We start from the raw sequence: 17,098 nt of genomic DNA, 5'->3' as shown, positions 1-17,098 counted from the left end.
AGTTTGTCTAAAATTTTCTTTGTAATTTAAAAAATGTAAAAGTCAAAATGCATATATTACATAGAGGATACCAGAAAGTTTCCTCCCTCCTTGGTTTTTCCCTCCTTGTGCTACAGCCTGGAAACTGCCTCTGGAAGGGAGCTAGACAATCAGTATGTACCCACTGCTTCAAGATGAAGTAAAATAACACCAGTCACGAGGCCCCTAGCACAAGATTTGGCGAAGTTGGTACTTGTAAAATTTGGGTCAGTTTTTCCCTCCTTGTCATGATAGAGGCACCTGATCTGACATAGAAGGAATGCTGCATTTCGAACTGCAAGTCTTGGGCTTTGACTTTTTTACTTTTTAATTAATTAGACAATGCACTTGACCTTTCTGAACAGGTATTAGCTATTTTTTTTATAAAAATAGATATTACTTATATCCTATGAGAAAATTATAATAATGTACTCTTTAAACTAAAATGTTAAATAAAAGGTATTATTATTATTATAAATTAGCATATCTGAATAAAAAATATACACCTATCATATCCAGGTTTCTATGAATCTGTTCTTTAGGGCTGCAAAAAACTACACTGTTATTTTATTCTAAAACTAGAGTCCCAGTGCATGGATTCATGCACATTGAAAGGAAATTAATTAGAAGAAATATTTTAGAGGCCAGGGAGGAACATGAGAGATTGGTCAGCTGGGGAGTGGGGAGGGACCACAGGAGGGCTCCAAGGCATGTCTAGTCCCGATTGGACATACCCCAGCAGCAAGCTAACCTACCGACTGAAGCATCTGCCCCCTGGTGGTCAGTGTGCATCATAGTAACTAGTCAAATGGTTGAATGAATGGTTGGACATTTAGCATATTAGGCTTTTATTATATAGGATAACACCATGAGAACTTTCTTTGGTCAGTTTTTTCAAGGACATATTTACTGAAAGGATCTCATAATAAATTGCAAGCTGTCCTCAGAATGCAGAGGTTAAGGATAACTGTATTGGAATTGGACACCAGGACATCTGGTTTTATATTTAAAATCAAACCGCAATTTGTCGTTTTCTACCTTGGTTCTCTCTGTGTCATTTGGTAGCCCTGATTAGTTAAGAAATTGATGTAGTATATATCTTTGCCAGGCTACCTGTTCTCTCTGCATATAAGGTGCAAGTCACCCCTAGAAAACTTAAGGCTTAGGTCCCACTAACATTTCAAACAATAACTAATATTTTTGGAAAATTTTAGAACCTTCTCCCAGGAGATAATGTTGAAAGTGAATCAGGCAAAGAAATTACCCCATGTCACTGATAACAATTCACATCCCAGTCCTGTTTTCAAATGAAGTGAATTCCCATTTAAATGTATAGCTTCATATGCATATAATTTAGATGATCACCAGAGGAAAATAATTTTCAAACTCTAATTTAATTCATTTGACAAGGCCATGAACCAAAGAAAATGAAGGATGTCAAGGAAAAGAAAAAAATATATACCAACCAATAACAGGTTTCATTTCCTACCAGGGGAAAAAAAAAATCAGTGCTCAGTAAGTTTTGAAAAGAGAATGAGGCCAATTCAGTTTGATTCTGTGGCAACACTTTGAAGCTTACTTTTTAACTTAGTCTATTTTACATTTCCAGGTGCTAGGAAAGGCAATGTATGCATAAAGCAACACCCATGCGGATTGGGGTATTTCATTTTCCCCACTGTAGGAATGATTTGGATCTTACTTTTTCTGAAAGCATCTTTAAAGAATTCTTCAAGCTGTCTGGAGAATGCTGGCTTGCAGAATTAAGCAGTAGGTCTGCATGGGTTGCTATCAGAGGTTGTAGTTGATTGATGTTGCTGAGAACTTCCTTTGCTTTGGCTGTGTTTTCAGGTGAATAGTAAATAAACTGGTAGCCAGTACTACAACAACAAAGAGAAAGACAAGTTATACACAAAGCAGAAAGAATTTGCAGCCCTTAATATCAGATGGCAAATCATAAACATAAGTCCATATGTCATTACTTCCTATTGAACAGATAAGAACTATTCTAAGAGATTTTTACAGTGTCCTAAGAAGAGTTGTTGTTCTTTTAAAAGTAAAATGAACAAGGTATTTTTTAAGACTAGGTACAATAAATCTAGTTCTTACTCACCTACTAGAAACATTCTTTATGTTTACACATATCAAATATTAACAATCAAAATAAATTAGTATTAGTATTAAATATTAATAAATTTGAGGTCACACAGCACAGAGGGAAAAGACTGAATATAAATCCCGGCTCTGGTACTTACTAGCTGGGTGACCTTGAGCAGCCTTCTGCTTCCTCATGCGGGTGGTGGGCATAATTATCCAAACAATTATTTATAAGAGGTGGGTTGGGTTGGTGATCATTCATGGGAAGTGCCTAACAGAGTGCTTGACACAGAGCAAGCAGCCAGTAACTACTACCTCTATCTTCCCCATGATACTTGGGACAAAGGGAGAAAAGAATTTAATGCCAAGTGGGCATATGGAGAATTTTATTGTAGAGAAAAAAAGGCATTTCCAGCAAAAAAAATTACATTATGCTATTTTATCATCACCCTTTTAGTTCCTGTGGTTTTTCATTTGTTATAAAAATATCTAAAATTGATTTCTGCCTTTTAAAACCATCATCTAGGAATTGGTCAAGCAGGTTATGTTATGGGGGTAGGAATTCCATGGAGGGAAGAAATCTTTGGCCAGTTTCATTAGGAAAGATAAAGGAGGCATTCCAGCAGGGAAAGGAAGAAAATAGCAAAGCCCTAGGCAAAGGGGAAAAATAGAGAAGTCATGGTTATTGCATTCACATGGTTGGTGCAAAGCATGTTTACATCCCTTTGTATCCAACTGTCAAAGCACTTTTCACAATACCTTGCTACTATGTTGGGTACTTATTGAATATTTTCTCTATATTTACCAGTTACATTATTAAAATTCCCATCATTCCATTTCTTATTTTGAAATATTAGAACCCAATAAGAAAAATTCACATCTAGAAATCATTCTCCCCTTCCCTTTAAACACTAATGATTTTCAGGAGAAAGTATCCATTTCTTCAGGGAAATAATATTCTTTTGTAAACATATAATGACTATCATGCTACTTATTTAATTTTTTCTTGCATGCTAATGAAAAGGAATGTCCTTGCTTGCTCGGACTATTCCTATGACAGGACAAGATGTCAATGAAGGGCACAGGTTTATGAAGAAAACACTTTGCTAATCTGTGACACTTAGGAGAATTTTCTCTCAATCTGGCATGTGACTTGAAATTTCAGAAGCAGAAGCTTAAAAATAAAAGATACCTTACCTACTCTTCATATACTAGTAGCCCTGCGTACGAATCCGTGCGCTAGTAGCTCTCTGCCACCCTCCTGTAGCTCTCTGCCTGCTGCCCCGCTCTCCTGTAGCTCCCCCTGCCCTCCTCCCCTATTCCCCCCTTATAGCTTGCTGCCCTGCCCCCTCCTGTAGCTCTCCACCGCCCACCTGTAGTTCACTGTCCCACCCTCCTGCAGATCCGTGATCTGGTCATTACATGGTCAGTCATTCTGCCTCTTGTCATAATGGATAATTAACATATTCCTCTCTTATTATATAGGATATTTTAATGCCAATTAAAGCCCTAGACAAATAACAATGGTGAGGAGGAGAAAGGAAACGATGTCCCTGTCAATTATTTAGGTCTCTTTCTGGCTCTCCCAATCTTAGGCAGGAGTGTGCTAAGGCCCTTAACAAAAATCATCTGTACTCAGATTTGGTACAAAGTTCAATCCACCGTGCTCTTTAGTAAATCAAACAACTGGGTGTTATTTTTGTAAAGATAATGATGATCTAAAGATATTGATGGGACACCGGGGTGGGGATGATGTTCAATGCCCAGCAGCTCTGACAGCAGAGAGTCAAGACTTACTACCCACCGGACACAGAAGGCAGTGTGTAGTGGCTGCTCCGTGATCCCTTTCCACTGATCTGCTCCCCTGGCATTACACTTCGCTCTCTGGTGTCATCTTATGGGTACTTTCAGGCCTCCCACGGTTTAGCTCTTGCTTGGAAAGCTAGCCTTCTCAAGGTCGGGTGGGCTCTTCCATTTTCCTCTTTACATAACTGTCCTCTTGTTGAGGATGTCATTCCTGGCCTCTCATACAGGCACTCCCGTACATTATTTTTTTCTATGTATTTCTTACTCTGCAAATTCCCTTAGTGTCTCCTCTCCATTTGAATCAAACATGTACATTTTCAAGATTTATTTCTCAAGTGTTCATTTTGTCTATCCTAGTTCAGCTGTGCTCAAATTTTAGCAGGCATAAGATTGACTTGGGGATGAGGACAGGGTCTGAGTGTTTTGCTTTTTTTAAGTGCAGATTTCCTGGCAATGCCAGGAGGTTCTGCCCAGTAGGTTGTAACATTTGTAACAAAGGGAAATCCCAATGCAGGTGGAGAGGAGAGCACTGGCAGGGACACCTGCTGTCATTGTTTTGACCCTTATCCCCGCTGAACCCTTGATCTTCTACACAATAATTCTGATAAAAGTTCAGTAATCTTGCCCTAAGTTCCTTATCCTGAACTAATTTTAATTTTCATAAACCTTTTACAAAGCTACTTTTGTACTCCATTTTTACATTTAGCACAAGATGCTTCGGTTCCTTTCCCATTACCAATGTTGCCTCCCCTAACTTTTTGCACCAGCCCTTCATCTCTTCCCTCCCAATATACCTCCCACCCACTTCCTCTCCTCCCCTGCAATACATTCTTCAGTCCCTGTCCTGGGACATCAGCATAACCCTGCCCCTGCTCCCAAGTTGGTCTGTCGGAGCGGAGTTAGGCAGCAGGCATCGCTTCTCCCACTTTGGTCTCATAACGATGAGCACCTTACCTAGTGAGGCTGAAAGATTCATTTTCCACAATAAAAGCCAATGTTGGTGTCCAGGGTGAAATAGTATGGTATGGAAAAAAATATCGCCACCACAAAATAAGTTTAAGTAGACATAAATTTCATCTACCTATTCAGTGCCTTACTCTTAAACATGTCATAATTTTCACAGTTATAGCTTCTTAAATGGAAAGTTATGAGTACAATTTAATTATTGAGATAAAAAGAATATAGCAAAACTCTGTTTTATAGTGGTCTGAAATTTAAACTGAATCCAAACACTTGAATTAAGTACCAATCAGACAAAACCAGCAAAAGTACAACATGTCTGCTTGGACAAAAATCATTTTATAGGGTGTAAATAATATAGCAAATCATCGATCAGGAAAATTGAAATGGGCTTCATAATAGTTTTCCACTGGTAAAACAATTAAAGTGTAGATATGTGAATACATACACTTTAGTTTCTATTTATTTAAATTCTTTAATATCATTTAATTAGAACACCCACATATTCACATGTAGGTGTGTACATGTTGTTATGGGGGTGCCATATTTTGGAGACATAAAGAAAAATAAAGCAGGTAGTGAGTTAATATTCATATTCATATACTCTAATTAGTACCAGGATACAACTTAGACAAGGACTGTATATCCTGAGCGAACATCCCACTTGGGTTGCTTTTCGCTGGTCCTCCTGCATCCCCATCCTCTAGCGTTGACTTGCTTCAGGGTTCAGTCCTTGGAACTCCTCCTTTAAAAAAAATCTACATGTCCCTCCTAAATAATCTCATTTAATGTGGTGGTTTAAATACCTCAGTTGTGCTAATGACCCCCAAATTCACATGTCTAACCCAAACCTATTTTCTTGAACTCCAATTAAAAACAAAAGCCCTGGAACGCTGGGGCGGCCACTAGTTGGGAGGCCCTGTGTTAGCGGAGAGGCCAGTTGAGTCGCCAACGTGACGAACCTGATCCCGCACTTGCACAAGGTGGATGAGACCGTCCTTTCAGAAGACCTATGACATTTGGTTCGGGCACGATTGGGACACAAGTGCATGAAAGTGGACGAGGTTCTGGACAGCATAGCAGAGGAGCTTAAACATTTGGCAGTTATTCATCTTGCGGAAACTACATTAGTACCTGACTTCAACAAAATGTATGAGTTATATGATCCGTGGACTGTCTTGCTTTTCTTCAGTGACAAGCACATCAGGATTGGCCTGGGTACCGGCAACAACCAGATCAACCAGGCCAAAGGAAGACAAGCAGGAGATGATCGACTTCATGGAGATTGTGTACCTACCAAGGCGCCCGGAAAGGCTGGCCTGGTCGTGTCCCTGAAGGACTGACTTCTCCACAAAGTACAGATACTGAACGCTTGTCCCAGGTTCGGTGTGCTGTGCTGTGGACTCATGTTCACATGGAGATGTCTAGAACTCTCTAAACCCTTTGAGGAAGTGTGTGGAGTCAGCCTGGCACTGTACTTTTATATTTGCAAATGTTGGTGAGTCTCTAGCTGACGTAAACAAATACATGGTAATGGGAACAGTCAAAACAATCAAACAAACAAACAGAAGCTCTCCTCTTGACACCTCCAACTCCCGATGTCCCCAGCTGGGCTTCTCAGCTCCCCATTCTTAACCACCAGCTCCTACACTCCTCCCAAACTAGCTCACAGCAAGTCCATCTGCTATGGTCTATGTCTCTTCTCTTTCTCTCCTACCCTTTCTCCAATTTTTCAGAAAATTCTGCCTTTTCCTTCGAAACACATGCAGAACCCAACCACTTATTTTCACATTCACTACAACCACCCTGGTGCAAGCCACCATCACCTTCTACCCTCAGGATCATTACAATAGCCTAGAAACTTCTGTCCTTACTCTAAGATATTAAAATCCTTGACTAATTCTTAGGTTTGAAGGAGGCCAGAGGCAGGCAAGGAGAGAGAAATAAAGCAATTCTTCCTTAGTTCCCTGCCCACACTCCAAATTCTGGGAATCGTTCTGCCACTTATCTTTCCACCCCCACGGGCACTGCTCCCTCCACTCCGGAGTCCATTTGCTCAACCAAGCTAGTCCTGTAGTAAATGGAGGCATGGACAAATACAGATGAGAGATGATGAATAGGCAAGGATGAAAGGGAAGGAAATGATAGAGGAAGAGGCGCCTGGGCAGGAGACCAGCATAGAAAAAGTGCCATACAGTGATGCGCTTCTGTTCTGGTGCCAGAACGAAATCTCCAGAGAAACATCTAAGGGACAAACTCCACTTTTTCCCCACTCAAGCACTGCTTGTAAAACAAACAAACAAAAAACAAAATAAAAACATAACAAAACAAACAAAAAACGATCCCTTGAGTCAAGAGGGAAGGATAGACAGGCTCTCAGCTCTAACTGAGAAGAAAACCATGTGGATAATAAACAAAAATGTACCCTTTAGTGTATTTGAATATACCTTTCTGGCTTCACAGGGTTTAACAATGTGCTTCAGGAAATTGTAGAAGGGAAAACACAAACAAACTCAGACTTCTCTGGTTTTCGCCAGGCAGCCTTTCCATTTTTTCCCCCCTAAAAATATGGCTTAGAAAAAAGAACTGGAGGAATACAGTATTTGCTTTGTTTACTGCCTATGGATTTCACTCATATAATTAAATGAGTTACATGATCTAAGCTTAAATTGATGTTTGTCTTTGAAACTACTCATTTTAAAAAATATTGGTTTCATGTTAATTTTAGAACCAGCAATTTTGAACAAGACTTTGTTCTGCCATTTATTAGCTCTGTGACAGGTGATACCAATTAAGAGGAATAAACCTAAAATTCATTTTTGTTTACTTTGCCCTCAAAGGAAATTTGCCTGTTGGCTCTGATCACAGTAGCTCCTACTATCCCAGTTTTTAGGTTGCAAGCTCCTATCTGTAGTTTCTTGACCAATAACACCTCTTTTCTATGTATATCCTTTCCTTAGTCCTATTCCTGACCTAAAAATTTTTCCCCATGCACAATTATATGACCTTCAAATAAACAGAGCCTAATATGTTTTCACTTCCTGCATTGCCTATCCCCATTTATCTTTAAATTCAATTGCCCTTATTTTCTTTGTTGACTTCCAAGGGGCTGTCCAGTTCTACTTCTCATAGTTTGTCTACTGGTATTTTCATGCTTACTGCTCTATGGAGGAATATACAAACCAGCTCTCCCAATTGCTCCCATCTAAAATATTTCTCAACTCCAACCTGGACCGTATCCATTCATGTGCCTAATCAAAGTATAGAGTAAGATAAGGTACAATAATAGAAACTATTCCAAAAATACACTGTAAAAGCAAATGCTCCCTTGACTGCAAATGGGTATAAGAGACCTTTCTGGGGTGATGGATATGTCATAAAATTGAATTGTGATGATGACTGCACAATTCTATAATTTACTAAAAATCATTGACTTGTACACTTAAAATAGGTCAGTTATATTGCATGCAAATTAGCATACCACAAAAGCAGAGAATGGAATGGTGGTTGCCAAGGGACAGGCAAGAAAAAAATGGAGAGATGTTGGTTAAGTGGAACAAAGTTTGTTATGTAGGATGTGTAAGTTCTGGGGATCTAATGCAGGCATGGTGACTGTAGTTAATAATACTGTATCGTATGCTTGAAATTTGCTACAAGTGTAGATCTTAAGTGTTCTCACACAAAAACAAAGAAAAGAAAATGATAACAATGTGAGATGATAGATAACTTAATTAGCCTGATTACTTCAGAATGTATACTAGTACATATATCAAAGCATCAAGTTATACATCTTGAGTATATAAAATTTTCATTTGTCAATTATACCTCAATAAATCTGGATAAAAACAAAAATGAATGTTCCAAGGACATATACTTTTATAGTGCTGGTGATGATGATCCTGAGATAAGAACACAGAACAACAACAGGTTTATTTAAGCGTCATTTTCTTTTTTTCTGTGTTAAAGCTGATATTTGTTTGAGGGTCTCTAATAAAGCCAATAATTTATACTGTAGATTTAAGACTAATAATTCAAATCTATCCCTCCTCCTCCTTATTCTGTCTCACATTTTAATAGCTAATACTTATTGGGTCTATACTAAAAGCCTAGCATTATGCTAAATTCTTTTTAGAGATTATTGTATCTAATCTTGACAACAATTCTCAGAAGAACAAATAGTATTCCATTATGCAGATATGGAAATTGAAGTCTGGGTGTGTTAAGTAACTTGAGTTGGATCACACAACTAGAATAGATGTTAAAATCAGGGTTCAAAACCAAGTTCTTATTATTACACAGTTTGAACTCTTAATTATGTTTTACAAACTCATGAACATGATATGCAAACATTTTAAATTTGGAAAAGTTATAATATGAAAACTAACACAGGAAACATCTTTTATTTAGTAATGTAATGGTAGGTACAACCAATAAATATCTACATTATAAAAGGCAATGGGCCATCACGACCTAAATGACCAGATGGATGACTGGTCACCAGGAAGTGCATGGAGCACCTCTTGATTCCTCCCCTGTGACTCACAGGCTCCTATCACAGCAAGGCTGGTGACTGGCGAGCGGGCGGGGCATCAGGGGGGTGAGTGGGGTGAGGCAGGCACTCGAGGTCATTAGCCTCCAGCCTGGGGCAGGCTGGAGGCCTAACCTCACCACTTCCTCAGCGGCTGCAGATCAGGCCCTGAGAGGGGAGGCCCTGAGAGAGACAGGGCCTGATCTGCAGCTGCTACAGCTGCTGGCAAGGCCCAGAGAGAGAGGTAGGGCCTGATCAGCAGCCACTATGGCTGCTGGCAAGGCTGGGAGAGAGAGGCAAGGCCTGATCAGCAGCTGCCACAGCTGCTGGCAAGACCCGAAGAGCGAGAGAGGCAAGGCATGATCAGCAGCTGCTGCAGAGCCTGCAGATAAGGACCGGAGATAGGCCCAGAAATGCTGATTGGTATAGAAACCAACCAATCAGAACCAAATCTGGGTGAAGTGCCAGGAGCCAATGGCTGCCTAGAAGGCAGAGCTTTTGATGCTGACTGGCATAGAAACCAACCAATCAGAACCAAATCTGGGTGAACTGCTAAGAGCCAATGGCTGCCTAGGAGGCGGACCTTTTGATGCTGACTGGCATAGAAACCAACCAATCAGAACCTAACCTGGGTGAACTGTGAAGGCAGAATCTAAGGTGGGGGCTGAGGAGGGCTTTTAAGGGCAACAGCTGTTTGGTGTAAGGTGTAAGAAAGTGGTTCAATTTTTTATTGACCGGTTTGGCAGTATAGTGCATATGGCTGGCTATCAGTCCAGATATAGGGATTATGTATTTGTCTGCCAAGAGCATCTCTTCCTGCTGAATAAGGCTCCCCACCCCACCCCCATTTAAGCAATCCTATTCTATATAATCTATCTATACTAATAAAAGGATAACATGTTAATTAGACCAGGTTGACCGGCCATCTTCTGGACGTCCAACTTCCTTCTGGAACAAAGCCATGGTGGTGGGGGCCAAGGCAGAGGCAGTTAGGGGTAATCAGGCTGGCAGGGGAGGGGAGTTGGGGGCGAGATCAGCCCGGCAGGGGGTTAGGGGCAATCAGGCTGGCAGGGGAGGGTAGTTGGGGGCAACCAGCCTGGCAGGGGAGGGCAGTTGGGGCGAGATCAGGCCAGCAGGGGAGGGCAGTTGGGGGTGAACTGGCCAGCAGGGGAGGGCCGTTGGGGGTGACCAGGCTGGCAGAGGAGGGCCATTGGGGGTGACCAGGCTGGTAGGGGAAGGCAGTTGGGGGCGACCAGGCAGGCAGGCAGAGGTGGTTAGGGGCAATCAGACAGGTAGGCAAAGGCAGTTAGGGGCAATCAGGAAGGCAGGCAGAGAGGTTAGGGGCAATCAGGCAGGCAGGCAGAGTGGTTAGAGGTGATCAGGCAGACAGGCAGGTGAGTGCTTAGGAGCCAGCGGTCTCAGATTGTGAGAGGGATGTCCACCTGCCAGTTTAGACCCGGGGGATTGGGCCTGAACCGGCAGTTGCACATCCCCAAATGGGTCCCCGATTGGAGAGGGTGCAGGCTGGGCTGAGGGAACCCCCACCGGTGCACAAATTATGTGCACCGGGCCTCTAGTTTAAAATATAATTTTCAAAGTTCTCATTTGCTTATTAAGACAAAGTTCATTAGAGGTGATATATGATTCTATTTTATAATACAGCTTACACTAAAGAAAAAATTTGATAATTATCTCGCAGTAAATTGCTCTCAACAAATATTTTATGACTGCTACATGGTCAATGCAATGAGGAATGTGAAAGCTAGAGGTAGCCAGCAAGATAGTCAGTGGATGAGTGTGATGATGCCTGTCCTCTAAATCCCACAGCCAGGGGCTGGTAGCAGAGAAGGAGAAAAAGGAAATAACTTTTTTGCCTCATCATCTTCCCACAAGACTTTGCAAACCAAAGGCTCTGTATTCTTGCTGTGTGCATGTATCCTTCAGGGTAGCCATAGATTCAGGACTTGCTTACTAACTTCAGTTCTATAGCTCCTTATATTTCCAGCTCAGACAGTCATTTAAAAATAATGTGAAAGGATAACACATTGCAGCCACCTTTTCTAGATGTTTGTAGTTGGTTTCCTGTTACCTAGTTTCCCATATGTGCTGGAAGTATCAAAAGGCTTTTACAAAAACATTTCTCTTATTCTACAACTAGATAAAAAGGAGTTAGAAAAAAAATCCTAAAAATATAGAACTCTGTCTGTATCTATCTGTCCCATTCAAAATAAACATGTTATTCTTTCAGAAACATTCACTAATATGTTTAGATTGATGTCTTCTGTTTACATTTAATTTCATGTATTCTTTTGGGCATTTCTGTATACATCCCTACATACCTCATAATCAACATACTAATTAAAATAACTACATAGTGTTCTACTCTAGTGATGCAGAGTAGTTTGTTTATCCATCCACTTAAGTTGTTTCTAATATTTTATTATTATAGATAGAATAAAAAAGATCTTTGATAATTTTACTTTTTTACTTTATTTTTATTGTAGCTATACCCCTAAATAAGTGGTTTCCCTGAGGTGTATTTGTGAGGACTATAGAGAATCAGATAATATTCTAGAAATATTTTTTACTGACTACTGTACACAGCAATTTTAGGCAGATTAAACTAGTAACTGATCTGAGTGCAAATCACCACATTGATTCATGATTTTTTAAATAGTAAAGATAAAGTAATTTACTTTTAAAGTTATCCTATATAATTAAGAGGTAATATGCAAATTGACCCTCATGCCCTTGCACAAGATGGCCGGCAGGGGAGGGTAATTGTGGGCGATCAGGCCAGCAGGGGAGAGCAGTTGGGGGGGGGTACAAAACCTGCAGGGGAGGGCAGTTAGGAGCGACCAGACCGGCAGGGGAGGGCAGTTGGGGGTGACCAGGCCAGCAGGGGAGGGCAGTTGGGGGCAATCATGCCAGCAGAGGAGTGGTTAGACATCGATCAGGCTGGCAGGGGAGTGGTTAGGGGGTGATCAAGCTGTCAGGCAGGTGAGTGTTTGGGAGCCAGCAGTTCCGGATTGTGAGTGGGATGTCCGACTGCCGGTTTAGGTCCAATCCCACAGGCAGTCGGACATCCCCTGAGGGTTCCCAGATTGGAGAGGTTGCAGGCTGGGCTGAGGGACAACCCCCCAGTGCACGAATTTTGTGCACCAGGCTTCTAGTCTACACTAATAAAAGAGAAAGATGCAAATTGACCTTACCTTCGCAATGCCCACCAGCCAATCAGGAGTGAGTATGCAAATTAGCCCAACAAAGATGGCAGGTTAATTTGCATACATCGGTACCAAGTGTCCAGGGGTGGGATGCAGGCGTGCGGCACTGCCCCAGCTGCTCCAGGCCTCTGGGCAGCGTGGGAAGGTGGAAAGGCAGCTCTGGGCAGAGGGAAGGCAAAAAGGCGGCTCCGGGCTGGAGCAAAGGTGGTGCCAGCAGCCAGGGGAAGGAAGGCCCATTCTTGCACGGATCTTTGTGCATTGGGCCTCTAGTCTATATATATAAAAGGCTAATATGCTAAGTGTTCGACTGTCTGACCAGTTGCTATGACACACACTGACCACCAGGGGGCAGATGCTCAACACAGGAGCTGCCATGATGCACACTGGCCATTTACAGAGAAATGGCACCGCAGACCTGGTGCCCACAAAGCAACACTCAGCTTCCCCCAAGTGGGACACAGGCCCCGCCCCCAACCTGGAGTGACAGCCCACCAAATCGCAGATGACACTGCTGAGACCCCATGGCACAAAATACGGCCCACAGCCCAGCCCCGCCCGAAACAGTCGCTGTGGGCGCCGGGTAATGTCACATAGCAACACCCAGTTTTTTCCTCCCTAGCGACTAGCCTCTTGCAGTTTCTTCAGCCCAGGAACATGACTTGCTTTGTAGCCAGGTGGAAACATTTTACACTTTAACCAAATGTCTGTGAAGCATTTTTCCATGCCTCATCTCATTTGATTTTCACAGAAGTCCTGGAGTAAGTAGATGGGAGACTCAGTAGAATCCTATTTTTCTATTTTCTTTTCATTAGCCAGAAAACAGAGACTTAGAAAGTTTAGAAACTTGACCTGACTGAAAAGAAGTAAGAAATGGTGGACCTTGAAAATGACTTCAGGTTTTCTCACTGCACAGAATATAGTTAAACACTGCTGCAGTTAAATAGTTTACCCTTTGTTCTCCCTGTGTGATCTACAATAATAATCTGCTTTGTGTTGATATTTACTGCTGTTTTGCTGACAATTACCTGAAAGAGAAGTTGGGGTGCTTCACTGGGCTGGAAAAAGTTTAGCTAAATCAGAAAGCAGGTCTAATTAAGCAAGTTTATCTATATATATAAAGCTCTTGCTGGCACCAATCGCACACATGTGTTTCCATCTGTCATTGATGATCATGAATTTGGTTGACACTTCTATTACAGAGAAAGGGCAAATAGTGATATTAAAATATTTCTTCTAATTAATTTCCTTTCAATGTGCACGAATTCATGCACTGGGCCTCTAGTATTCTCATAAAAGCCTCAGAAAAATTGAATGAAACAACTTTTAAAAATTTCTGTCTGGTGGGTTGCAAAATCAATTCCTAGAAAGGTAATCTATAACTAATATTATTGGTTAGAACTAACATTGTTCATTTATTAAGAGCATGTGCTTGGGGTTTAATATATACTGATTGTATCAGGGTGAATTGGCATGGAAAAACTTGGGGGAGGAGAAGTCTAATTTTCTATCTCTGGCTCTGTCATTATCAGTATGGGTGTTTCAATTGTTGGACCTCTGTATTCTCATCGATAACATAAATAGGGGAGTTTGTGATCTCTGAGATTCCCTGTTACTCCTAATATTTAAAACATTCTTTATTGAGAAAAAAGCACTGAATCAACAAAATGATTTTCTTATTTCCCAGGACTTCTTATTATATTGAATACCAACAACTGACTATTAACTAAACAATGAAAATAAATGGGTTATGTCCTGTACTCCTTTTCCCAGTGACCTTGGCATCTACTCAGTTTTAGAAAGCAGAAACCTAAGACTCATCAGCCCTGCCCAGTCTCCCTCAAGTCCTCAACCAGTTGGACTTAAATCCTATAAAGTTTCCTAAAAATCTTCTCACCATCACTGTGATGATAGCCTAATTGTTTATCCTTCTTAAATTCTCTCTACACTGTCACTCCAAATGCAAGTCTGATTATGTTATATGTTAATCCTCAGACAAAAACCCTGTCCATGAGTTTCCATAGCCTATGGATAAGCTGCCAGGACGTGGTATCCCAACCTTAGATTCTCATTCATATTCTCTCTCTCTCTCTCTCTCTCTCTCTCTCTCTCTCTCTCCTCTCTCTCCCTTCCTCCCTCCCTCCCTCCCTCCTTCCCTTCCTAAAAATCAAGTGAGGATGAAAAATTAAATAAATAAACTCCAAAAAACAACAGCACTTTTAAATTTTCTGAACACTTATTTGTAGATGACTTTCCCCCTGCTGTTTGCTGCCTTTGCAATGATGGATATTAAATATCTAAGCTAATAGAGAACTTTAAAAATATGATGGGAGTCACTCAGTGTTTAACCTGAGTACAACATTCTTCCTAGGATTAAACACATACTGGTTAAGATGACATAACTGTGTCATGGTTTAAAATATTTTCTAGTTTAAGGCAAAGGAGAAATGCAATTCCTGACTTACAAAAATTAAGTCCGTAAATCATTTTACCTATTCATAGTTAGTTTTTAATTAAGCAGAAAAAGGATTTCTTTCTAAAATTTGCTTATTAGATTTCACATTCTGTCTTTTAAGTTCTAATCTTCCTATTGATTAACTTTTTTTTTGGTGATAAAACCACAGTCACATCTTATTCACTCTGTGAATTTAAGACATTTATTTGTAAAGTCAAATTATCCAAACTATCTTCCTGAAAAATTGTGATGATATACTTAATAAGTCTTTCCTCAAAATCTCAAGATTTTAACTCCTTTTTCTAAAATGTAATTATTTCAAGAGAGATCAGCTACAATCTATAGGGCAAATAAGCTAAACTGAAGGGTGAGAAGTTCAGTGGCTTCTGAAATCCCACAATTAAGAATGATTATGTGCTTTATTTTCATATACTCTTCTTGTCACCAAATTTATCATCACTATAAATTCTAGTTATTTTACCAAACTTTTATTCATTTATAATTAAAGTCATTTTCTTAAAAGGAAAGATTTTATTTCTAAGGGTTTTGAATAGTCACATTATACACAATGTTTCTTGCCTCAGCTCAGATCATAACTTGCTTCACAAGTTTTTGGGTAGGTTATGGAAGAATGTCATCAATTTTTAAATGTGAAAGTCACCATTGCATTACCAATATTGAATTGGATTTTAGGTTGGATATGTGTTTTTTATTGATTTTAGAGTGAGAGAGTGGAGAGAGAGAGAGAGAGAGAGAGAGAGAGAGAGAGAGAGAGAGAGAGAGAGAGAGAAAACATCAATCTCATTGGTTGCTTCTTGTATATGCCCTGACCATATATCGAAACCTGCAACCTTGGCGTATTGGGAAGACATTTTGACCAACTGAGCTATCCGGCCAGGGCCTTAGGTTGTCTATTTTTATAAAAATGATCACTTTTCTCATTTCAGAACACATAAAAGTATATTTCCCCTTCCTCCTGAGATGCAAGCAAACACAAACATTTTAGTACCTGACAAAGGGTATTTTAAAACCCTACAAAACATTTTCCACAAATGCCTCTATGCTTCTGTTTTCTAATATCACAGTCATTCCCTATATTTCTATAACCTAACTCAGTCACATTGAGCTCTTTGGGCAGAGAAGAGATATTCCTACGACAGGTGATCCTTACACTTCTTTCATTCACTCCCGCATATTTGTTCAACATACACTTATCAAGTTAGTTCCTGGGGATACTAGACAGATTCAATCACTCCCCTCACAGTACACACCATCTACAGAAGAAGACAAATGATTAGAAAGCAAACATGGTCTAGCCAAGGAGCCAGAGAAAGCTCTCAGGCAGAATTGAAGCTAAGAAAGTTCAGTTTGGTTCACTACAGAAGGTGGTATGAGAGGCAGTTGGAGAAGAAAGCTGGGCCAGAGTACACATGAACATAATAGGCACCTTGGACTTCATTCTCCAGGCAATAGGCAGCTAAGAAATGTTTAAAAGTATGAAGTCACTAGGTTGTATTTGCCTTTTACAAATGTTACACCAATAGGTGAGAAAATGGATTGGATGAGAGCCAGCCTGATTAAGGGATTTGCCGGTAGACATTTACAAGATGGTGATTCTATGATTAGGTTTATCCTAAGCCATCATTCATTATTGAAATGAATGACTTCCTGAGAAATAAGAAGCTAGACTTGATAGAACTGATTTTTCCCTTTATTTGAAAGTGGAAACAAGAGAAGAGTAATCAATAATGTCTAGTGTCTAAGTTGAACATCTGAATGAATGGTGGCGACTTTTATTACTAAAAGGAATCCTTAAGAGAAATTTGAGGGTAACAGGGTGAGTGATGACTTCATATGTTGACTTTGAAGTGTTTTGATGATTCTATTAATGGGGAACTGTCTGGACCTCATGAGCCATGCCTGAGCTTAACACAGATATGCTGCCAAAAACCCTGTTCTTAAGAATATGTGACAGTTATGCATCTTATGCCCATTGGTACCACTTTTTTTTTGGAG

The 17,098-nt window shown here is 40.4% G+C and overlaps 1 protein-coding gene across 5 annotated transcripts in view; it reads right to left on the bottom strand.

The window, feature by feature from the left end:
• The window catches only part of INPP4B (inositol polyphosphate-4-phosphatase type II B), a 564,192-nt gene that overhangs the window by 95,114 nt on the left and 451,980 nt on the right, over window positions 1-17,098 (bottom strand). For all 5 annotated transcript variants that reach the window (XM_079772160.1, XM_079772161.1, XM_079772164.1 and 2 more), the window contains one exon: window positions 1,718-1,895. In XM_079772160.1, the coding sequence (XP_079628286.1) occupies window positions 1,718-1,895 (178 nt within the window). The remainder of the gene's footprint in view (window positions 1-1,717; window positions 1,896-17,098) is intronic.

This window comes from Cnephaeus nilssonii (genome assembly GCF_951640355.1).
Source record: "Cnephaeus nilssonii genome assembly, chromosome: 5".
Lineage (NCBI taxonomy): Eukaryota > Metazoa > Chordata > Mammalia > Chiroptera > Vespertilionidae > Cnephaeus > Cnephaeus nilssonii.
This window is presented reverse-complemented; position numbering and strand designations above follow the sequence as displayed.